Source organism: Pristiophorus japonicus, chromosome 11, assembly GCF_044704955.1.
Source record: "Pristiophorus japonicus isolate sPriJap1 chromosome 11, sPriJap1.hap1, whole genome shotgun sequence".
Classification (NCBI taxonomy): Eukaryota; Metazoa; Chordata; class Chondrichthyes; family Pristiophoridae; genus Pristiophorus; species Pristiophorus japonicus.
Genome location: NC_091987.1, coordinates 149,928,869 through 149,952,913, shown reverse-complemented (window position 1 = coordinate 149,952,913; position 24,045 = coordinate 149,928,869). Strand labels below are relative to the sequence as shown.

Sequence of the window (24,045 nt, the reverse complement as noted above, 5' to 3'; positions counted from 1 at the left end):
TTCAGGCAGAATGCATCTCCCCTTTAAGAGGTGCAGACTGCCTTTAAGAAATGCAGGCTAGCTTAAATTGGAGCTAGCCTTGCATGAACATGGGCCCCCTGCTGAGCACTCGGCCACTCAGCAGCACATTCAGCGCTGGGCTGAATGCTGCAATCATATAAATTAGCAGGCAGCACGAAGTTTGTGTGCTGCCTTAAGTCCTCTGAATGATGCAGGAGGATGACGGCAGCGAAGAGTGACGTCATCAAGGTCCAGGTCGGTGATTGGAGCGTGGGCTGATACAGCAGGAACAGCGAGGTTGAGGCGAAGGAGCGGCGAGAGACTGTGGAGGGATGTGATCGGGGCCCAGGGAAGGCGTGAGTTCAGGGCCAGGGGCCCACGGGCCAACCCACACTGCGATATGTCAGTGCAGCAGAGCAGGTCGCCAGTCGTCCTGGACCCTTGCCACTGGACCAAGACCTAGCTCTGTCAAGCCCATGTGGTGGCTGGTGTGCAACGGTCACCACACGTTAAAAAATCAACACACACAGGCATCTTCCACCTTTCAACATGTAGTTCAGGACCTGGAATATTAGGTCCTTCATTGAAACACCTGTGAACTCATCACTTTTTGGCATGGAAGCAAGTCATCCTCGCTTCGAGGGACTGCCTATGATGATGAATGGGTTGATTGTGCATTGCGATCCCCAAGTCCGTTTTCTGGCCTTATCCAATTTCTAGCCTTTGACACCTGCCGTTCACAAAACCTATTGCATATTGAGAAAGTTACTGATTTAGATGAAAGCTTATTCAGTAAATCAAGACATTAAATGATCTATTTCCACAAACCAGCTTACTAAGTAAGCTCCCATGTCATGGTACTCTGTTTGGGTTAAATATTTATCCTACCTTTCATTATCTTGTTCATATCATGCATTTAAAAGATTTGTAAAGTTAATGTAAGTATTTTCATTTTGAATTATTTTTAATGAAAACTTTTATAGCACAGACGGAAGTTTACAGCTCCATAATAGGGCATATGAGCGGAATGTGACATAACAACGCTCGAACAGAAGGGATTATTTATGAAATTAACACAGCAATCGTTGCTCCAAATGCCCCATAATTCAGTCGTGAGTCAGGGACTAGATATGAAACTTTAGCTTGGTGAGCTTTATGAAACTATTAGACATTGAAATGCATCTTCCAATAGGCAGTAGAATGGATGTACATAAGTGCAGGCTCAGTTTGTAGCATGGATCGGGGTACGGGGCGGGGAGGGGGGGGATTGGTTTGTAGCATGGATTGGGGTGGGGGGGGATTCGTTCGGGGGATTAAATTGGTTTGTACCATGGATCGGAGGTGGGGGAGCGGGGTGGGCTCGGATTGCATCATGGATCGGAGGTATGGGGGGAGGTCGGGCTGGGCTTGGTTTGTACCATGGATCGGAGGTACAGGGGGAGGTCGGGGTGGGCTCGGTTTGTACCATGGATCGGAGGTACGGGGGGAGGTGGGGGTGTGGCTCGGTTTGTACCATGGATCAGAGGTCCTGGGGGGGGAGGGGTGTGGGCTTGGTTAGTACCATGAATCAGAGGTATGGGGAGATGTAAATTCCACCAGGTTGAGATTATATAAGAACATAAGAAATAGGAGCAGGAGTCGGCCATTTGGCCCCTCGAGCCTGCTCTGCCATTCAATGATCATGGCTGATCTGATCTTGGGCTCAACTCCACTTCCCTGCACGCTCCCCAGAACCCTTGACTCTTATCGTTCAAAAATCTGTCTATTTCCACCTTAAATATATTCAATGATCCAGCCTCTGGGGCAGAGAATTTCACAGATTTACGACCCTCTGAGAGAAGAAATTCCTCCTCATTTCCGTTCTAAATGGGCGACCCCTTATTCTGAGACTATGGCCCCTAGTTCTCGATCCCCCCACGAGGGAAACATTCTCTCTGCATCTACCCTGTCAAGCCCCCTCAGAATCTTATATGTTTCAATAAGATCACCTCTCATTCTTCTAAACTCCAATGAGTATAGGTCCAACCTGCTCAACAAATTAGTCTGTGTAAGGCTGATACTTGGGGAATGTGATGACTCCAGTGCAAAGAGCACCATGGATCAGAGATAGGGCTCATTTTCATGCAGTACTGTCACTTTTGAGGATTTACTTGCCAGGATTGTGCCTTATTGGCAGGTACTTTATTGGAGGCTGTTCACTCGTGAGTTTGAGAAAGGGAAATGACCCCACTTCTTCAAGCAAGGGGCTGCAATTGCGGTCGGAGGCTTCCCGCGGGCAATTGCCTCCGACTTGAAACATTTCTATGAGGGAGGAGCGTGGGATTCCGGTGGGGAGGCCTTCTCTTCCCGCGCAGCGGAGTGCGTTCCCGTTCTCCAGGTTCCCACGGAGACGGTGCAGTCACGTGTGACTGCTCAACCAATCAGGTACTGTATTCCACAGCTTTCTCATTAATAGCAATGAGAATTCCGTATCTACCAGTTCTCATTGCTAGTATTGAGGGAAAAAAAACAAAACACACTAAGCACATATAATAAAAAATCAAAAACAGTCCTCACATAATTAAAATTAAAGTTAATAAATATCTCAAGAAAAAAACATCCCAAGTTTTTAAAAAGTTAAAAAAAATTATGGTTAAAAATAAATGTAACGTAGTGGACAGAGTTTTTAAAAAAATAAAATGTGTTTTTTTAATTTAATTTAATTATATTTATGTGTTTTTTAAATTCTTATGCCTGTAACAGTCGGCTATGTGCCTGCTTATATCAGGCTCAAGAGTTTTGAGGACATTTGCCGGGCAAGATATGCGTAAATCCCGCAATTTTGCCCATGCAAATGTCCCGGCTCCCGAAATACGGAAGATGAGGCTGCAGCTTGACAGATCGGAAAAGCTGGTCTTCAGCGCATGTGCATTGTGTGCTGAAAACCGGCTTTTGCGATGCCTTCCCAGGTCTGTACACACTCTCCGTACACATTCCGTACGGACCCGCGAGGCTGGGATTTCCAGGCCATTAAGATCACTGGCTACATTTCTAGGAACACATGGCAAGCTATAAAGGTCACCAAGAGGTAGTATGATCTTTAAACTGACCCTATTAAATGATGTATTAATGCCGAATTCCCAATCCTATTTTTCCGAGCTTCAGTGTGTCCCCTTTAGAAAGACTTGTATTTATACAGTGCCGTTCAGAACCTTAGTATGTCACAAAGCACTTTACAACCAGTGAAGTACTTTGAGTGTAGTCACTGTTGTAAAGTAAGAAACGCGGCAGCCAATGGGCGCACAGCAAGCTCCCACAAACAGCAATGTGACAATGACCAGATAATCTGTTTTTTGAATGATGTAGTTTGAGGGATAAATATTGGCCAGGACACCGGGGAAGAACGCCTTTTCTTTGAAATAGTGCCACGGGATCTTTTACGTCCACCTGAGAGCAGTTTAACGTCTCATCTGAAAGGCGGCACCTCTGACAGTGCGGCACTCTCTCAGCACTGCACTGGAGTGTCAGCCTGGATTTATGTGCTCAAGTCTCTGGAGTGGGTCTTGAACCCACAACCCTCTGACTCAGAGGCGAGGGTGCTGCCCACTGAGGAATGACAAGTGAGGCATGATTAAGGGATGGGAAATGGTGGGCATTGCGCCCATTACTCCCGCTGCTTGGAACGGCTGATGGCCAGGAGCAGTCCTATGAAGAGGCCTTCTGACCTGCCCGCTCTGCTCCGCACAGGGTGCCCAAAGATCAGGAGTTTGGGACTGAAGTGCGACCAGAATTTGAGGAGCAGCCCCTTCAAATATTGGAAGAGGGGCTGCAACCTCGTACATTCAACGTATACATGGAACACGGACTCCTCTAGACCGCAGAAATTACCAGCGGCCTGGGAGTCCGTGAACCGACTTAAAAACTTATTGCACAGGACTGCTTCGTGCAACACCCTCCAGGCCAAGTTCCCAATAAATAAAGGGAGGACTCCCGCCTTGTCCGGACGGCAAGATGGTGTGCCATGACGTGCCGGACGGTAGATGAGGATGGCAACATAGAGAATGAGCAGTGCAGAACTGAAAGGCACGGAGGGGATTTCCCGGAGGATGCTCAAGTTGTGAAGTACCAGCTCCTGAGGGAGGTTTCAGAGCTTAGCGCCGATGAGGAATTATGTCCGGACGGCGGTCAGTTTGGACGAGATCGCCCCACGTGCTTGAGCCTCCTCGACACACCTAACGGAGTCAGGGCCCAGCGCTGTTTTTAGCGACTCGGTGGCATCGGCCACGTGCCGGACGTCGGCCCAATTTAGGCACCGTGCCAGCATGTCTGGCGCCATCCAGCCCGCTCCTCCACCATCGAGCAGGTCCCTAACTCTGGTCACCTCGCCAGCCACAGCCCTTTCGTCTGCCTGCTACCTAAAACCACGGTCGTGGAGGTAAGGATTCCTGAGCAGCAGCGCCTGCAGGACAGCCACTACTCCAGACGGGGGAGAGCTGCACTTGGTGGCGACTCTGTTCCAGACCCTGATGAGTTCCTGGTAAAAGACAGGCAGCCCCCGCATGGCGGTCCTGACGCCCCCCAGGCTCACAAACAGGAGCTGCGTGTCATAATTGAGGCTGTACTGCTGGCGGAAGAAATACATCGCCAGCGCACACCACCTAGGAGGGAGCTCGACATAAAGGTATCTCTGCATGGTCTGAAGATGGAAAGTTGCAGCCTGGGTGCTTCAACAACTCTACAAACCTGTGAATGTACTCACCTCAGGTGCATACATTACACCAGCAGACACAACTTAAAACACACTGGAGTGAGACTGTTTCGGATTACAGCTGTAACCTCTAGTTATTTATATTGTGTACGGTAACAGAAGCTGGAGTGTGTTTGAGGCACAAAGCCTCAGTGTGTTCAGGTGACACAGGTAAACAGCCTGAGCTTCTCCCTTATAGTTTAGGACAGAATCTTAACCCTCATAAAACATCTGCTGCATCTACATCATCCCTTATAAAGGAATAATGTCCTGCCAGACCATAATACTGCAACATTGTCTGATTTCTGCTTTAAAAATTGTTTACTTATTATTAACAACTTTTCTTTCTCACCTTCACTGCACATAGAGACATTTTTTTATTTGTCCCTGGGATGTGGGTGTCACTGGCAAGGCCGGCATTTATTGCCCATCCCTAATTGCCCCTTGAGAAGGTGGTGGTGAGCCACCTTCTTGAACCGCTGCAGTCCGTGTGGTGAGGGTACTCCCACAGTGCTGTTAGGGAGGGAGTTCCAGGATTGTGACCCAGTGACGATGAAGGAACGGCGATATATTTCCAAGTCAGGATGGTGTGTAACTTGGAGGGGAACGTGGAGGTGGTGGTGTTCCCATGTGCCTGCTGCCCCTGAGGTCACGGGTTTGGGCGGTGCTGCCAAAGAAGCCTTGGCGAATTGCTGTGGTGCATCTTGTAGATGGTACACACTGCAGCCACGGTGCGCCGGTGATGAAGGGACTAAACGTTTAAGGTGTTGGATGGGGTGCCGATCAAACGGGCTGCTTTGTCCTGGATGATGTCGAGCTTCTTGAGTGTTGTTGGAGTTGCACTCATCCAGGCAAGTGGAGAGTGTTCCATCACATTCCTGACTTGTGCCTTGTAGATGGTGGAAAGATTTTGGGGAGTCAGGAGGTGAGACACTTGCCGCAGAATACCCAGTCTCTGACAGGCTCTTGTTCCCACAGTACTTATGGTCATTGGTGACCCCCAGGATGTTGATGGTAGGGGATTCGGCGATGGTAGTGCCATTGAATGTCAAGAGGCAGTGGTTAGACTCTCGCTTGTTGGAGGTAGTCATTGCCTGGCACTTGTGTGGCACGAATGTTACTTGCCACTTATCAGCCCAAGCCTGAATGTTGTCCAGGTCTTGCTGCATGTGGGCATGGACTGCTCCATTATCTGAGGAGTTGCAAATGGAACGGTACACTGTGCAGTCATCAGAGAACATCCCCACTTCTGACCTTATGATGGAGGGAAGGTCATTGATGAAGCAGCTGAAGATGGTTGGGCCTAGGACACTGTCCTGAGGAACTCCTGTAGCGATGTCCTGGGACTGTGATGACCTCCAACAACAACATCCATCTTCCTTTGTGCTAGGTATGACTCCAGCCAGTGGAGAGTTTTACCCCGATTCCCATAGACTTCAGTTTTACTGGGGCTCCTTGAGGCCACACTCGGTCAAATGCTGCCTTGATGTCGAGGGCAATCACTCTCACCTCACCTCTGGAATTCAGCTCTTTGTCCATGTTTGGACCAAGGCTGTAATGAGGTCTGGAGCCGAGTGGTCCTGGTGGAACCCAAACTGAGCATCGGTGAGCAGGTTATTGGTGAGTAAGTGCCACTTGATAGCACTGTCGATCACGTTGCTGATGATTGAGAGTAGCGGATGGGGCGGTAATTGGCTGGATTGGATTTATCCTGCTTCTTGTGAACAGGACATACCGGGGCAGCTTTCCACATTGTGGGATATCTGGCCGCTGTTGGAGATATAAGCAACATCTTGCAGTTTGCAGTGCACTGCTGCGTAAGGGAGGTCACCAAGGCTCCGCCATCATCATCATAGGCATTCCCTCGGAATCGAGGAAGACTTGTTTCCATTCTAAAAATGAGTCCTTAGATGACTGAACAGTCTAATATGGGAACCACAGTCCCTGTCACAAGTGGGACAGATAGTCGTTGAGGGAAAGGTTGGGTGGGACTGGTTTGCCGCACGCTCCTTCCGCTGCCTGCGCTTGATTTCTGCATGCTCTTGGCGATGAGACTCGAGGTGCTCAGCGCCCTCCCGGATACACTTCCTCCACTTAGGGTGGTCTTTGGCAGGGACTCCAAGGTGTCAGTGGGGATGTTGCACTTTATCAGGGAGGCTTTGAGGGTGTCCTTGTAACGTTTCCTCTGCCCACCTTTGGCTCGTTTGTGTGAAGGAGTTCCGACTAGAGCGCTTGCTTTGGGAGTCTTGTGTCAGGCATGCGAACAATGTGGCCCGCCCAGCGGGGCTGATCAAGTGCGGTCAGTGCTTCGATGCTGGGGATGTTGGCCTGGTCGAGGACACTAATATTGATGCGTCTGTTGTCCCAGGGTATTTGCAGGATTTTGCAGAGGCATCGTTGGTGGTATTTCTCCAGAGATTTGAGGTGTCTGCTGTCTCTGAGCTGTACAGGAGGATGGGTATTACTGCAGCCCTGTCGACCATGAGCTTGGTGGCAGATTTACGGCCTGATCTTCGAACACTCTTTTCCTCAGGCGGCCGAAGGCTGCGCTGGCGCACTGGAGGCGATGTTGAATCGCATCGTCAATTATTTTGCTTCGGTCTTCACAGTGGAAGACACAAAAAACATGCCAAAAATTGCTGGTCACAGGAATGTGGGAAGGGAGGACCTTGAGACAATCACTATCACTAGGGGGGTAGTGCTGGATAGGCTAATGGGACTCAAGGTAGACAAGTCCCCTGGTCCTGATGAAATGCATCCCAGGGTATTAATAGAGATGGCGGAAGTTATAACAGATGCATTCGTTATAATCTACCAAAATTCTCTGGACTCTGGGGAGGTACCAGCGGATTGGAAAGCAGCTAATGTAACGCCTCTGTTTAAAAAAGGGGCAGACAAAAGGCAGGTAACTATAGGCCGGTTAGTTTAACATCTGTAGTGGGGAAAATGTTTGAAACTATCATTAAGGAAGACATAGCAGGACATCTAGATAGGAATAGTGCAATCAAGCAGACGCAACATGGATTCATGAAGGGGAAATCATGTTTAACGAAGTTACTGGAATTCTTTGAGGATATAACGAGCATAGTGGATAGAGGTGTACCGATGGATGTGGTGTATTTAGATTTCCAAAACGAATTCGATAAGGTGCCACACAAAAGGTTACTGCAGAAGATAAAGGCACGCGGAGTCAGAGGAAATGTATTAGCATGGATCGAGAATTGGCTGGCGAACAGAAATCAGAGAGTCGGGATAAATGGGTCCTTTTCGGGTTGGAAATCGGTGGTTAGTGGTGTGCCACAGGGATCGGTGCTGGGACCACAACTGTTTACAATATACATAGATGACCTGGAAGAGGGGACAGAATGTAGTGTAACAAAATTTGCAGATGACACAAAGCGGGTTGTGAGGAGGACACAGAGAGGCTGCAAAGAGATTTAGATAGGTTAAGCGAATGGGCTAAGGTTTGGCAGATGGAATACAATGTCGGAAAGTGTGAGGTCATCCACCTTGGGAAAAAAAACAGTAAAAGGGAATATTATTTGAATGGGGAGAAATTACAACATGCTGTGGTGCAGAGGGACCTGGGGGTCCTTGTACATGAAACTCTTTTGGAGTCCTTGTACATGAATCCCAAAAAGTTAGTTTGCAGGTGCAGCAGGTAATCAGGAAGGCAAATGGAATGTTGGCCTTCATTGCGAGAGGGATGGAGTACATAAGCAGGGAGGTCCTGCTGCAACTGTATAGGGTATTGGTGAGGCCGCATCTGGAGTACTGCGTGCAGTTTTGGTCACCTTACTTAAGGAAGGATATACTAGCTTTGGAGTGGGTACAGAGACGATTCACTCGGCTGATTCCGGAGATGAGGGGGTTACCTTATGATGATAGATTGAGTAGACTGGGTCTTTACTCGTTGGAGTTCAGAAGGATGAGGGGTAATGTTATAGAAACATTTAAAATCATGAAAGGGATAGACAAGATAGAGGCAGAGAGGCTGTTTCTAATGATCGGGGAGACTAGAACTAGGGGACACAGCCTCAAAATACCGGGGAGCCAATTTTAAAACCGAGTTGAGATGGAATTTCTTCTCCCAGAGGGTAATAATCTGTGGAATTCTCTGTCCAAGGAAGCAGTTGAGGCTAGCTCATTGAATGTATTCAAGTCACAGATAGATAGATTTTTAATCAATAAGGGAATTAAGGGTTATGGGGAGCGGGCGGGTAAGTGGAGCTGAGTCCATGGCCAGATCAGCCATGATCTTTTTGAATGGCGGAGCAGGCTAGATGGCCTACTCCTGTTCCTAATTCTTATGTTCTTATGTTCTTATATGTCTGCTCTTGTTGATAAGAGGCTCTGTATATACACAGAGAAACCGTTTAATCTCAGCCCCTCATCCCAGAGACAAGCAGGAGCAACGAGCACATGAGTTTCCCTCGTGCAGGGTGCTACACATTGCTTTGCGTGCGCCTCATGTAAACGCGGCCATCTTCGTGAACTGAAAGGGATTTCACTGCGTCATGGTGCCGCTGGTGTGCAGTCACAGGCAGCGCATCCTGCAGGTCAATGCCTGTTATCCTGGGAGCAATTACGATTCCTTCATGCTGCCGCAGTCCTCTGTTCCACCTGTACTTGACTCACACGGCAAGTCAAAGGCTGGCTACTGGGCAACATGGTGACAGAGCAGGCCGGGCCATTGGAGGGAGCAATGTGCAGGGAGCAGCGCGTGCCACTGCAGGAGGGCGATGGCTGAAAAGCCAGGTCGCTGATTGCATTGCGGGCAGGCACAGTAGGAGGGACGAAGGAGCGGCGAGAGTTTGGAGAGGGAAGTGACCGGGGCCCAGGAGAGGCGTGAGTTCGGGGCCCAGAAGAGGTGAGGGCCCAGGGGCAGCACGGGCCAGCCCACACTGCAATATGTGTGTGCACTAGGTCTGGGCAGCAGAGCTGGTCTCCAATCGTCTTGGTTAATCCTTGCCACTGGACCAAGACCTAATTCTGTCGAGCCCGTGTGGTGGCTGGTGTGCAACAGTCACCACACATTAAAAAAATCCACACACAGGCATCTTCCACCCTTCAACATGTAGTTCAGGATCTGGAATATTAGGTCCTTCATTGAAACACCTGTGAACTCATCCTTTGTTGGCGTGGAAGCAAGTCATCCTCGCTTCGAGGGACTGCCTATGATGACGATGATGACTGCGACATGGCTCAGGACTCCGGTTCGGAACCTACGCACATGTATACAGCAGGCCTACAATGAGAATCAAGCTGCCACAGGAATATTAGAGAGCACACCGTCAGTATCCTCGAGCAGTGCTTCCGCTGGCTGGACCGCTCTAGAGGGGCCCTGCAGTACGCAGCTGAGCGGGCATCAAGATTGATGGTATGCTGCATGCTGCACTACCTGGTGGTTTTGAGGGAACAGCCTTTGCTACCATCTATCGGGCGAGAAACTGAAGAGCAGCAGCACGAGGAAGAGGAGGAGGAGGAAGTGTAACAGGAAGTGGAGGAACAGGAAGAGGAAAGAAGGCTACAATGTAGACAATCCCTTTCTGCCCGGGCTCAATGTGACGAAATAATGAATGGAGACGGTCTGAGCTTCCACTGCAGGACTCGGACCTTTGATGGAAGCTGTCCGTGCTGCAATGGAAGCTGAGGCATCGGCCATCAGACGCTGCGCGATGGTGGGTTCCACAGGTGTGATCAACAATTCCGTGTTGGAAAGGATGTGTTCCAAGCTCGGCACAAAGCCCTGTGCTAAGATGGTGCTCCAGTCCTCCACGCCCCTTGACATTGTGCGCAGGTTTTCCAGTGCACCCAGCATTTGCGGGTGTACACCCATCAGCCTTCATTTGTAGCCTGGCCCATCAAAGTGCCCATCTGATTCCTCTGCAGCAGAACTGGTGTTCGACCATACCCTCCGGCGACTGGCACCTGCCCTATCCTTTCCCCCCGCCCTGGTTCCTGCGCACTTGTGCCCGGTGTCTCACCATGTACAGAACCCTAAAAAGAAAGACATGGATTTCTATAGCGTCTTTCACGACCAGCAGATGCCTCAAAACTTGTTACGACCAATGAAATACTTTTGGAGTGTCGTCACTGATGTAATGCAGAAAACGCAGAAGCCAATGTGCGCACAGCAAGCTCCCACAAACAGCAATGTGATAATGACCAGATAATCTGTTTTTGTTCTGTTGATTGAGGGATAAATATTGGCCAGGACACTGAGGATAAGTCCCCTGCTCTTCTTCAAAATAGTGCCATGGGATCTTTTAAATCCACCTGAGAGAGCAGACAGGGCCTCGGTTTAACGTCTCATCCGAAAAACGGCCCCTCCGACAGTGCAGCGCTCCCTCAGCACTGCACTGGAGTGTCAGCCTGGATTTATGTGCTCAAGTCCCTGGAGTGGACAACTTTTTGACTCAGAGACGAGTGTCTTACCCACTGAGCCACGGCTGACACAACCCTCCTATATCCTAGCCTCTAAAATACGTACAGTGTCAGTCTCTGAGCTGGTGGCTGAGAGTGTAAGATCGAGTGACAGTATCTCTTCATCCTCTTCCCTCTCTGACTGGGAAGGCTCCAGTTCTTGGGTATCTGAAATGGATAGTGGACAAGGGTTGGATTGTGGCTAACGGAGAGGAGAAAATAAGAAGCAAAATACCGCGGATGCTGCAAGTCTGAAATAAAAACAGAAAATGCTAGAAATACTCAGCGGGCCAGGCAGCATGTGGAGAGAGAAACAGAGTTAGCGTTTCAGGCTGATGGGCTTTCATCGGATCTGGAAAAAGTTACAGATCTGACAGGTTTCAAGCAAGAACAGAGCCAGGGAACGAGTGGAAAGAACAAAGGAGAAGGTCTGTGATAGGATGGAAGGCAGGAGAGAGTAAATGACAAAAGGGATGATGGTGCAAGGCAAAAGGTGGGTCTTAATGGAACAGTAAAAGAGAATAAGAACTGTGTGCTTGCACCCTCTGTAGTTTCTGCGTCAGAAGAAATTGAGTGATGAGGGAGAAATGGGATGAGGGGAGGAGGATTAGGTATGCTGATACTCTCATTATTGATCTCCCCAGCCCTGCCAGTGGCCATGGCCTCAGTGATGCCCCTTGCCACGATGGCCAGCACAGTCTCGTCCATGGGGGTTAAAGCGTGCAGGTGCGCTTCTCCCCCTCCAGTTCTTTCCTGCTGCTTGCTGTTATGAGTCACCTTCTCCTGCAAGAAAGAGAGAAGAGTGTCAGTGAGATATGTTTGGATGATGTGGCTGTCATGGTTGACTAGCTGCCAGTGTGTGTGAGCTCTAAGTTGTGGGTGTGAAGCCTTAACATTGCTGAATGTGTGAGGGTGAGCAAAGCATATGACTAGAAGTGTTGAGTACTGATTGATCGAGATTGTTGGTAGGTCAGTGATGGGGATGTAGTGAATTGAACAATGGATGAGGCTGCTGGTACAGTTGGTTGTATATATCATTTGATAATGAACTCACCTTGATAATTCGTGTCAGATCGTTAAACTTCTTCCTGCAATGCAGCAATGTTCTTGGAGCAACTATGCCTCCTGAGCATATGTCTGGAGGGCCTCCTTCCCCCACAGTGGATGCAGGATATCTCTCCTCTGTCAAGACCACCAGTACATTCTCTGAAAACCTTAGTGCACGCGCTCCCGCATATTCAGCCATTGCTCAGAGTATCAGAGCGCAGGTTCAGTTTTCAAATGATTCACACCATTGCTTGCAGCCACAATGCACCTCCCCTTTACGAGGTGCAGGCTGCCTTTAAATAGCGCTGGCCACTAACGATATTAGGCCCGCAGCCAATGAGCAGTGCGGGTAGCGTTGGTTGCACTCAGCAACCATTTACAACAGCAGGCAGCACCAATTTAACGTGCTGCCAGCAACACTATGAACGGCGCGGGTTAATCACATAGCTCAAGCCCATTTTCGGGGGTTAGCCAATTTCTCACCCGAACAGTTTTTAAGCAAGTGCAGAGCCTGGGGAAAAGGGAGGGAGGAGAGATGAAAGAAAAAAACGAAAAGGTCTGTGATAGGGTGGCGGGCGGGAGTGATTCAATGACAAAAGGGATGATGATGGCAAGGCATAAGGGGTGGTAATAGGACAAGTAAAGAAACAGAAGATGAGTCCAGAGGAGGTGTAAATGGTGAGGAGGGAAATCTGGCAAAACACAGGGTCGGTGTTGTAACAAAGCTCCACCTAGTGGACTACTGTGGTAATGCTGCTAGTGCTGTAAATACAATAAAAGTCACATGATGTATTGGAGCCATCTTGTATAGTGTGTTTGTTAGTGATGTTGTAGCATCATTGTTGTAGCAGGCATTGACGACGAGATCCAACACCGCCTCCAGTGCGCCAGTGCAGCCTTCGGCCACCTGAGGAAAAGAGTGTTTGAAGACCAGGCCCTCAAACTGGCATCAAGCTCATGGTCTACAGGGCTGTAGTAATACCCGCCCTCCTATATGGCTCAGAGACATGGACAATGTATAGTAGACACCTCAAGTCGCTGGAGAAATACCACCAACGATGTCTCCGCAAGATCTTACAAATCCCCTGGGAGGACAGATGCACCAACATTAGTGTCCTCGACCAGGCCAACATTCCCAGCATTGAAGCACTGACCACACTCAATCAGCTCCGCGGGGCAGGCTACATAGTTCGCATGCCAGACACGAGACTCCCAAAGCAAGCGCTCTACTCGGAACTCCTTCACGGCAAACGAGCTAAAGGTGGGCAGAGGAAATGTTGCAAGGTCACCCTCAAATCCTCCCTGAGGGTGCAACATCCCCACTAACACCTGGGAGTCCCTGGCCAAAAGACCGCCCTAAGTGGAGGAAGTGCATCCGGGAGGGCGCTGCCTCACTGAATCTCATCGCCGAGAGCATGCAGAAACCAGGCTGCGGAAAGAGCGTACGGCAAACCTGTCCCACCTACCCTTTCCCTCAACGACTAGCTGTCCCACCTGTGACTAGGACTGTGGCTCTCGTATTGGACTGTTTAGCTACGTTACGAGTGGAAGCAAGTCTTCCTCGATTCCGAGGGACTGCCTATGATGATGATGAAAGAATATATCACAGCCATAGCCTGGGAATATGGTGGAAAAAGGCGGTTAGACCCCGGGGTGCGGACAACCCCACCGCCCGTGTACTGATGGGGGATGCCCACCCCAATCACCAGTCCACACCTCCTCCGCTCCCAGTGGCTCTGGTGCAGCCATCCTCCATTACCAGCACCATGCTGTCCGAGAGAGAATTGGAGCGATGGGTAAGAGCTAGAAAATAAATTAAAATTTCTCTCTTGGCTCTGGGGTAGTAGACTATTCGAGGCAGCAGAGTGAGGATAGAGAAATGCAATAACAGCTCTTTGTTCCCTGTGGGGGTGGGAGAAACCAAGAGGCAAACCGACCTTATTAATCTGCAGAATTTGTGCTGAGGTTTTATAATGCACTGGTCAGACCACCAGAGCACACCAGCGTGTGTGGCTTTTGTCACATTGATACAAAATACAAGCAGTAAGACTGATCCCGAGTATAAAGAGGATGAGCTATGAGGAATAATGAAACATAATTCACCTCCGTAGTCGAGGAGGTTGAGAGGTTCAGCTCTATAATCTAGAAAGCTCGGGGGAGGGGGCTCATTAAAGTTTATAAAATGTTAAACACAAGGCAAAACGAGATTATATTAATCAGAACACATTAACAAAATAATCTGGGAATATAAATTGAAGTTAGTAAAATGCAAATTTTGAACAGCTATCGGAGAAATAGCGTATTTACTCCGAGTGATAACCATTTGGAATTATCTACCAAGCGGGGCAAAACATTGGGGTGATTCAAATGAAAATGAGTTCCCTGCTGGGAGATTGAGGGTCCGGGAGCTTCAGTGTGCTGATGTTTATTTCCTCATCTCTGGTTTTCTAGATAAGTTCAAAATTGTAACTCGGACAGGAGATTTATTAGGATATGAATTGAAGTATTTGAGTACAAATAAAATCTAGGCTGACACTCCAGTGCAGTGCTGGTCATTATCACATTGCTGTTTGTGGGAGCTTGATGTGCGCAAATTGGTGCTGCTTTCCCACATTACAACAGTGACTACACTCCAAAAGTACTTCATTGGTTGTAAAGCGCTTTGAAACGTCTGGTGGCCGTGAAAGGCGCTATATAAATCTAAGTTTTTTAAATTTAATAACAACAATATCTTGTATTTTTCGTGCTCCTCACGTGCACAGGAAGATGCAGCAGAATAGGATATGATGGACATGGAGCCCAGCAAATGGAGAGGCTGGACATGGGAACTGAAGGCACGGGGGAGGTAGTTTCTGAAAGCAGAGGGAAACATGGCAACGTGAGGAGAATAGTTTCAGAGAGCTGGACTGGAGAACACTTCAAAATAATAGGCTTTTCAGCCATTGTCTCACCAATTCTCACTAAATCTGAATGTTCTTCTCAGTCAGAAAAAACTTACATTCAGATAGCCACTCTTCACTTCCTCAGGAAGCCAAATTGCCCTTTCCAGTCAATGCATTACTTTTTAAGTGCAGTTACTGCTGTACAGTATACCATTCTCACTGTAAGCAGAATGCAATTACATTCGCATGCCAGACACGAGACTACCAAAGCAAGCACTCTACTCGGAACTCCTTCACGGCATTTGAGCCAAAGGTGGACAGAGAAAACGTTACAAGGACACCCTCAAAGCCTCCCTAATAAAGTGCAACATCCCCACTGACACCTGGGAGTCCCTGGCCAAAGACCGCCCTAAGTGGAGGAAGTGCATCTGGGAGGGCGCTGAGCACCTCGAGTCTCATCGCCGAGAGCATGCAGAAACCAAGCGCAGGCAGCGGAAAGAGCATGCAGCAAATCAGTCCCACCCACCCGTTCCCTAAACGACTATCTGTCCCACCTCTGACAGGGACTGTGGCTCTCGTATTGGATTGTTCAGCCACCTAAGGACTCATTTTTAGAGTGGAAGCAAGTCTTCCTCGATTCTGAGGGACTGCCAATGATGATGATGAAGAAGAATGATCTGTCTGTGATGGACAGGAACCAGCACTGACTGCTCCGACATGTTTGTGTGTCTGTTATTCCTCCCACTGTGAGTGACGAGCATGAAATGGGACCTAAATTATGGAGGACAAATTAACCCTAAGCAGCCTGGGAGAGACGTCGGAGACCAAAGCTAGTGGGTGGAGGTGGGGTGGAGCGGAGTATGGTATGATGGGTGGGGTGAGGTAGACCTCTAAAAGACCCAATGGAAAACCAGAATGTTTCTGTAATTCAGCTCACATGAGGAGGATGGTAACCAATAAAAACAGTTTTTTTCCAAAGATTCATGCTTTTAATTTTTGATTACTTTGAAGTAACCCAGTTGCTCTAAATACTGGAATGGAATGTAAAAATCTTCTGAGATTAGTATTTTTAGAAGAAATCCCTTGACATCTGTCAGATGAATTAAGGACCTAAATTAAAAGCAAATTCGGAAGCTGCATGACAGTTGAAACATAGTGGCCTTAAACTATGCTGTGGAAGACGTACACAAACACTTAATCTGCTCTCGTTCCAATTCCTCTTGGTGTTTTGCAGAGACATTTAACCGTTTATTGAAGTGCATTACCAGTAAGTTAATTGATGATGATGATGAATTTCAGACAGATAAGCTAAGTATTGTCTCACAGCGTAATTGTGGGACCAATGTGAAGAACTGTACCACAGCTCAAATCTGTCTGCTTTATATGTTGGCGTGAGGATAAATAGTTCAGAATTCATCCCCTCCATCGGTATCTCAGAACTGAGGCCTCATCTGCCTGTTGGAGGTAAAATATACCTGGCACTATTCGAATTAGAGTAGGGATTCTCCTGGTAATTTGGCAACATTCCTTCCTCAAACAACACCACCAAAAACAGATTCATTAATCAGTTATCTTATTTGCTGTTTGTTGGCAAAAGATTTTAGATTGAAGGTTGAGATCCTACTTCAGTTTGCTAATATACTAAGAAAAACAGAATTGACGTGTTTAACTTTTTATCCTGACAAAGTGAGCGTAATATTTGGCCAGAACTCTGTTGCGTTATACTTTTGCGTCACTTGGTTTTCATGAGCTTTTCTCTAATGGATTTGGCCTGGACTTCAACTTAATTGTTTGCTATTCTAGACTTTCATAAAAAGTCAGTTTATTCTAAGGCGCTTTGAGTGTGATCATTCGCCTAATGCAGTCGTAGAAAATATGGAAACAAACATATGCTGCAATATTTAGTGCCCTGTTTCTTTCAGCTTAAAATAATTAAAGCAACAAAATGGTTGAGAACCCACCATCAGTTGGTGCCTCCACCTTTGGGACCTGGGTTTGAGTCCGTGCCCAGAATGTCTACCCTAACTGTTGGCTGTAAAAATTCTCACTGATGTGAGCCGTGTTATCTGAGCTCCCACTGACCTTGTGTCGAATGTAGAAAATTGCTGTAATTTAGCACAAAATTGCCAGTCTTGTTCAGAAGGGCCTGAAGGACAACTGGTGTGGGACATGGAATTGTAGCCTGGATTCAGGCACATTATTGGCACAGAACAGAGGGACTTCGACATTGCACCTGGCTCATGCTTGACTTGGGAGCGATTGATGCCAGGAATGAAATGTGAAAAAAAAAATGTTTGTTCTGCCACACTAACCCCTCTTCACCATTAATGACCAGGAAGCGTTAAGGCCAACTGGCCCAACCCCGCCAAAAAAGTCGGCCTAATCCACTGACTTTATTGGGAGTATGCGTTGTACAGTCAGTGTGGTATCTTTAGGGTTGAGGTGACACCGGGATGACATGTTGGAGATGGGAGCTTGGACCCAAGGGGTTGACTCAGTAATCTGACGCCTGAACCAGAAGGTCTGTAGTACCCCAATGTATGGTTGATGATTATCCAGCAGGCCTCGTCATCATCATAGGCAGTCCCTCGAAACGAGGATGACTTGCTTCCACGCCAAAAAAAAGGATGAGTTCACAGGTGTTTCGAATGAAGAACCCGAACTACATCCTGAATGGTGGAAGATGCCTGTGTGTGGATTTTTTTAACGTGGGGTGGCCGTTGCACACCAGCAACCACATGGGCTTGACAGAGCTAGGTCTTGGTCCAGTGGCAAGGAGCAACCAAGACGACTGGAGACCAGCTCTGCTGCTCACACCCAGCAGGCCTAGCTCACAAATGGAACCTTACTTTGGGGGTCCCTCAGCCTTGTCCTTACCAACCAGCTGCACCAAGAGTTTGAAATTGTTCTGGTAAGCTGGGCACTTTTAGCCAATTAAACTCCAGTCGTAACCCTGTTCCCACTTGGGGTTAGGGTTGTCAACCCCTTCAGGATTGTTCTGCAGGCTCTAGGAATGTAAGGTTCATCTCCTCGACACTGCTGTGAGCAATCGGGGAGAAAAATCGTTGGGGCATTAAAAATGTGTTTTATTTTCTTTGAACACTTCCATTTACTAGCCATAAAAATATTGGAAATGGGAGAAAAAAGCTGTTTATGACTGGGTGGGAAGTTGGAGGTGGGAGGTTGTGCGATGAAACCTGCAGAGTTACATCCAACCAGAGTGGACATCCTTACTTAGGGTCCCTTGGTCTTGTCTTAAGAACATAAGAAATAGAAGCAGGAGCAGCCATTTGGCCCCTCGAGCCTACTCAACCATTCAATAAGATCATGGCTGATCTGATCATGGACAGAGCTCCACTTCCCTGCCCGCTCCCCATAACAGTTTACTCCCTTATCGCTCAAACATCTGTCTCTCTCCACCTTAAATATGTTCAATGACCCAGCCTCCACAGCTCTCTAGGGCAGAGAATTCCACAGATTTACAACCCTCTGAGAGAAGAAATTCCTTCTCATCTGAGGTTTAAATGGGCGGTCCCTTATTCTGAGATTATATCCCCTAGTTTTAGTTTCCCTCATGAGTGGAAATATCCTCTCTGCATCCACCTTGTCGAGCCCCCTCATTATCTTATAAGTTTCAATAAGATCACCGCTCATTCTTCTGAACTCCAATGTGTATAACTCCAATATGTCAATAAGAACATAAGAAATAGGAGCAGGAGTAGGCCATACAGCCCCTCGAGCCTGCTCCACCATTCAATAAAATCATGGCATTTTTCTCCCATTTCCAATATTTTTATGACTAGTAAATGACTGGATCAAATTACACATTTCAGTCCTTACCAACCTGCAACTAAAGCCTCTGAACTGGGTAAGTAGGAGTAAGAACCCACTCCGTATTGGGAAAAACAGAAACTCTACAGTTTCTCAGCAGCTTGATGTGGACATTCTCAAACATAAACATATCCTTGCATGTGTTGATACCTGGTTTCCTTGGGGAGTGGGGGGAGAAGGATGTATGCACAGTGAGTTGTCACCTTTATTTACATTATTCTCTTTTTCCCTTTCACTTCACAGTCACTTATTTTTGATGAAGTTGATCTGTCTGATGCAAGCGTTGCCGAATCAAGTACAAAAAACGTCAACAACAGCTTCACGGTATGATTGCACTGTTGTCGTCAGTCTATCCGAGTGATGGGGAGGTTGGCCTGACTGGGGTTATTATCAGACAGAGTAACGGGGGCCTTTGTTAGTTACTGTTGCCTCAGCGTTGTGGTGTGTGATGATATTGCCATAATCTTTGTTTGTACAGTTGAATACTTTACTATCAAATGGGTGGAAATAGCTTTGGCATATTGTTCCTTCACAAAGATTGGTGCCATTCTACAGTAGCCATCTTTGATTGTCTTCCTACGTCCACATTATTTGTCAACTTGACTCAATTGATCGGACTCTTAACTCTTGAGTCAGAATGTTGTTGCGTCAAGCACCAATCCAGTACTGAACATAAAATCTAAGTTGATACTTCAGTGTAGACTTGAGGCAGTGCTGTCCTGTCCGAGGTGCCGTCCTTTGGATGAGCCACGAAACTGAGGCTTTGCCCGCCCCTTCAGGTGGACTTCAAAGGTCCATTGGAACAATTTGAAGAAGAATGGGAGTTGACCAACGTTGCTACCTCAACTAGTCATTCACGTTATTTGTCATTATTGGGACCAAAGTGGCCTTATACAAAGTCATGTGCCGTTTTGGTCTCCTTACCTAAGAAAGGATATACTTGCCATAGAGGGAGTGCAGCGAAGGTTCACCAGATTGATTCCTGGGATGACAGGACTGTCATATGAGGAGAGATTGGGTCGATTAGGCCTGTATTCACTAGAGTTTAGAAGAATGAGAGGGGATCTCATTGAAACGTATAAAATTCTGACTGGGTTGGATAGAATGGATGCGGGGAGGATGTTTCCACTGGCTGGGAAGTCTTGAACAAGGGGTCACAGTCTCAGGATATGGGGTAGGAAATTTAGGACCGAGATGAGAGAAACTTTTTCACTCAGAGGGTGGTGAACCTGTGGAATTTTCTACCACAGAAGGCTGTGGAGGCCAAGTCACTGAATATATTTAAGAAGGAGATAGATAGATTTCTAGAAACAAAAGACATCAAGGGATATGGGGAAAAAGCGGGAATATAGTGTTGAGATAGAGGATCAACCATGATCATAGTGAATGGCAGTGCAGACTCGAAGGGCCGAATGGCCTACTACTGCTCCTATTTTCTATGTTTCTATGAATGACTATTTTCTATGATGCTATTTATTGGTCTAAAAAGTAGGTTCACTCAGCTTGTTTAAATACATAAAACCCTGGCCGTAGACATTGGGCCAAATCTTGCTGGAATGGGACATCTTGTGCACACTCCAGTAATTAAACTTTATCCCTCACCGTTCAACTCAAACGTTTTTGGTGCTGTAACTTGCTGCAAGTGCGAGGGTAATGGGGCATCTGGGACCTTGGTGAACGACAGGACCAACAACGTATCCTGTGACATTTAAGGATTGAGAAATAAACAGAGCAGCGACAGAGAAGTAGGGTGAATTAGTGTCAAATCAGGTACAGAAAGAGAAATAAAGAGGGAAAGAAAGATTAGATTAAAGGGGATGTAAGAACAGAGACCTGGGAGTGTTGGACATAAATCTTTGAAGATGGCAGAACAGGTTAACAAAGCAGTTAATAAAGCCTATGGGATCTTGGGCTTTATAAATAGAGGCATAAAATACAAAAGCCAGGAAGTTAATGCGAAACCTGTATAAAACACTGGTTCGGCATCAGCTGGAGTATTGTGTCCAATTCTGGGCACCGCACTTTAGGAAGGATGTGAAGGCTTTGGAGAGCGTACAGCAGAGATTTTCGGCAGCATTTATTTGCAACACCTGTGGGTTGGAGCAGATTTCGGATTGGTCCCTTTGGAGAACAAGACACACCCAACAGTTTGTGTGGAATGTGGAATTTGATCCTGCCTGCTGTAGAGCAGTCTGAAATGTGTAATTTGATCCAGTCTTGTCAGGCAGGCTATAGAAAGTGGCCGGGGCCATCAGAGGAAGCAGTGTGCGGTGGCATGCCATTTCAGGGAGCAGCGCGTGCTGCTGCAGGAGGGCGACGGCTGACTGCAGTGTGGGCAGGTACAGCAGGAGCGGCGAGGTCGGGGCGAAGGAGCGGCAAGAGTTTGTAGAGGGACGTAATCGGGGCCCGGGAGAAGTGCAAGTTCGGGGCCCAGAAGAGGCGAGGGCCCAGGGGCAGCACGGGCCAGCCTAGATTGCGATTGAATAAGCAAAGTTCGGTCAGGCAGTCAGATTTATGAAGGGGAAGTCATGTTTAACAAATTTGCTGGAGTTCTTCGAGGATGTAATGAACAGGGTGGATAAAGGGGAACCAGTGGATGTGGTGTATTTGGACTTCCAGAAGGCATTTGACAAGATGCCACATAAAAGGTTACTGCACAAGATAAAAGTTCACAGGGTTGGGGGTAATATATTAGCATGAGAGGATTGGCTAACTAACAGAAAACAGAGAGTCGGGATAAATGGTTCGCACCTGATAACTAGTGGGGTGCTGCACGGATCAGTGCTGGGACCCCAACTATTTACAATCTATATTAACGACTTGGAAGAAGGGACTGAGTGTAACATAGCCAAGTTTTCCAACGATGCAAAGATGGAAGGAAAAGCAATGTGTGAGGAGGACACAAAAAATCTGCAAAAGGACATAGACAGGCTGTGAGTGGGCAAAAATTTGGCAGAGCGAGTATGATGTTGGAAAGAAAAAAATCAAAGCAAGTTATTACTTAAATGGAAAAAGATTGCAAAGTGCCGCAGTACAGCGAAACCTGGGGGTACTTGTGCATGAAAGACAAAAGAAACACTTGCAGGTACAGCAAGTGATCAGGAAGACCAATGTTATATTGGACTTTATTGCAAAGGGGATGGAGTATAAAAGTCTTGTTACAGCTGTACAGGGTGAGGTGTATGTGTGTGTGTGTGTGGGGGGTGTGTATGTGTATGTGTGGAGAGCGTTTGCGTGAGGTGTGGGGTGAGTGTGTGCGTGTGGGGGGTGTATATGTGTGTGCGTGTGGGGGTGTATGTGTGTGTGCGTGTGGGGGTGTATGTTAGTGTGCGTGTGGTGGATGTATGTGTGTGCGTGTGGGGGTTGTGTGTGTGTGTGTGGATATGTGTGGGGGGTTGTGTTTGTGTGTTGTGTGGGGTGTGTGTGGTTGTGTGGGGTGTGTGTGTGTGTGTAGGGGTGGGTGTATGTGTGGTGTGTGTAGGGGTGTGTGTGTGAGATGTGGGGTGTGTGTGTGTGGGTATGTGTGAGAGATGTGGGGTGTGTGTGTTTGGGGGGGAGGTGGGTAGTGTGTGTGTGGGGGGTGTGTGTGTCGGAGGTGTGTGTGTGGAAGGTTTGGGATTTGTGTGTGTCTGTGTGGGGGGTGTGTGTGTGAGATGCGGGGTGTGTGTGTGTGAGATGTGTGTGTGTGTGTGTAGGGATGTAGGGGTGTGTATGTCTGTATGGGGTGTGTGTGTGTGGGGTGGGGGGTGTGTGTGTGGGGGGGGCTGTGTGTGTGTGTGTGTGTGAGATGTGGGGTGCGTGTGTGTGTGTGTGTGTGGGGGGGGGTGGTGTGTGTGAGAGATGTGGGGTGTGTGAGTGTGAGATGTGGGGTGTGTGTGTGTGTGTGTGTGGGGGGGGGCGGGGTGTGTGGGATGTGGGGTGTGTGTGTGTGTGGAGTGTGTGTGTGTGCGGGGGGGGGGTGGGGTGTGTGTGTGTGTGGGGTGTGTGTGTGGGGGGGGGTGGGGTGTGTGTGTGAGATGTGGAGTGTGTGTGTGTGAGATGTGGGGTGTGTGTGTGTGGGGTGTGTGTGTGTGGGGTGTGTGAGGAGTGTGTGTGGGGTGTGTGTGGGAAGGGATTCAGTTTATCGCCTGCGCTGAAAGTTTATCAGCGCACACTCCAGGGACCGACTGATCACCTGCTCAGTGTGTGAGAAGGGATTCGCTCATTTGTTCGGTTGGAACAACATGACCCGTATCATACCGAGCGGGGAGAACATAATCCGCCTTCCAATCTGAGTCATGTTCTCGCTCTCAACCCTCCCCACCCCTTAAATTTATGTTTAAAATCATTAACGATTTAGATAGAGTAAATATGAAAAAACTGTTTCCAATGGCAGAGGCGACAGATTTAAGGTGATTGACAAAAGACCCAGAGGCGACATGAGGAAAAATGTTTTTACGCAGCGAGTGGTTAGGATTTGGAAAGCACGGCCCGATAGGGTGCTGGATACAGATTCAATAGGAGTCTTCAAAAGGGAACTGGTTAAATACTTGAAAAGAAGATTGCAGGGATATGGGGAAAGAACGGGGAGTGGGACTGACTGGATTGCTGTCTGAAACAGCCGGTGTAGACTCGATGGGCCGAGTGGCCTCCTCCTGTGTCGTACTATTCTATGATTCGATAAGAGAGACAGAAAGGAAAAGTAAGAAAAACAAATGAAATTTGACAATTTTAAAATCACTCTCAACAATTTCCCACATGCAGGAATGAGGTTAAACAGTTTAAATTGTTCCCTTTCTGGTCCGGAGAGGTTGTTTGGGATTGCATTAACAATTATCACCTCGTTAAAAGGTTACTTACATTGTTAAGTTCGAGCCCTAACTGCTGCAGTGAGTTTAATGACCAATAATGTGCAAATCGAGCAAGTTGTTAAAAATAACAGTGGGCTAAGGGTGGGACGCCGCTTGTGTGCAGTAAATGGCGGAGCGCCGTAAATCGACCAGCAAGTTTGGGAGATTTACAACTCACGGTGAATCTCTTAATCCCCCCGACCTTGCTGGCTGATTCGCGCGTTACTAACACACGCCGTTGTTTCTCCAGCAAGATTGGGACCATTGTGTCTGGTCGACTATCCGAAGAAGAGGCTAAGTCAGT

The 24,045-nt window shown here is 47.8% G+C and overlaps 1 protein-coding gene across 3 annotated transcripts in view; it reads left to right on the top strand.

Annotated features, from left to right (window-relative positions):
- Positions 1–24,045, top strand: part of dgkh (diacylglycerol kinase, eta) — a 651,598-nt gene that overhangs the window by 265,744 nt on the left and 361,809 nt on the right. For all 3 annotated transcript variants that reach the window (XM_070894157.1, XM_070894158.1, XM_070894156.1), the window contains exon 4: positions 19,156–19,236. In XM_070894157.1, coding sequence (XP_070750258.1) covers positions 19,156–19,236 — 81 coding nt within the window. The remainder of the gene's footprint in view (positions 1–19,155; positions 19,237–24,045) is intronic.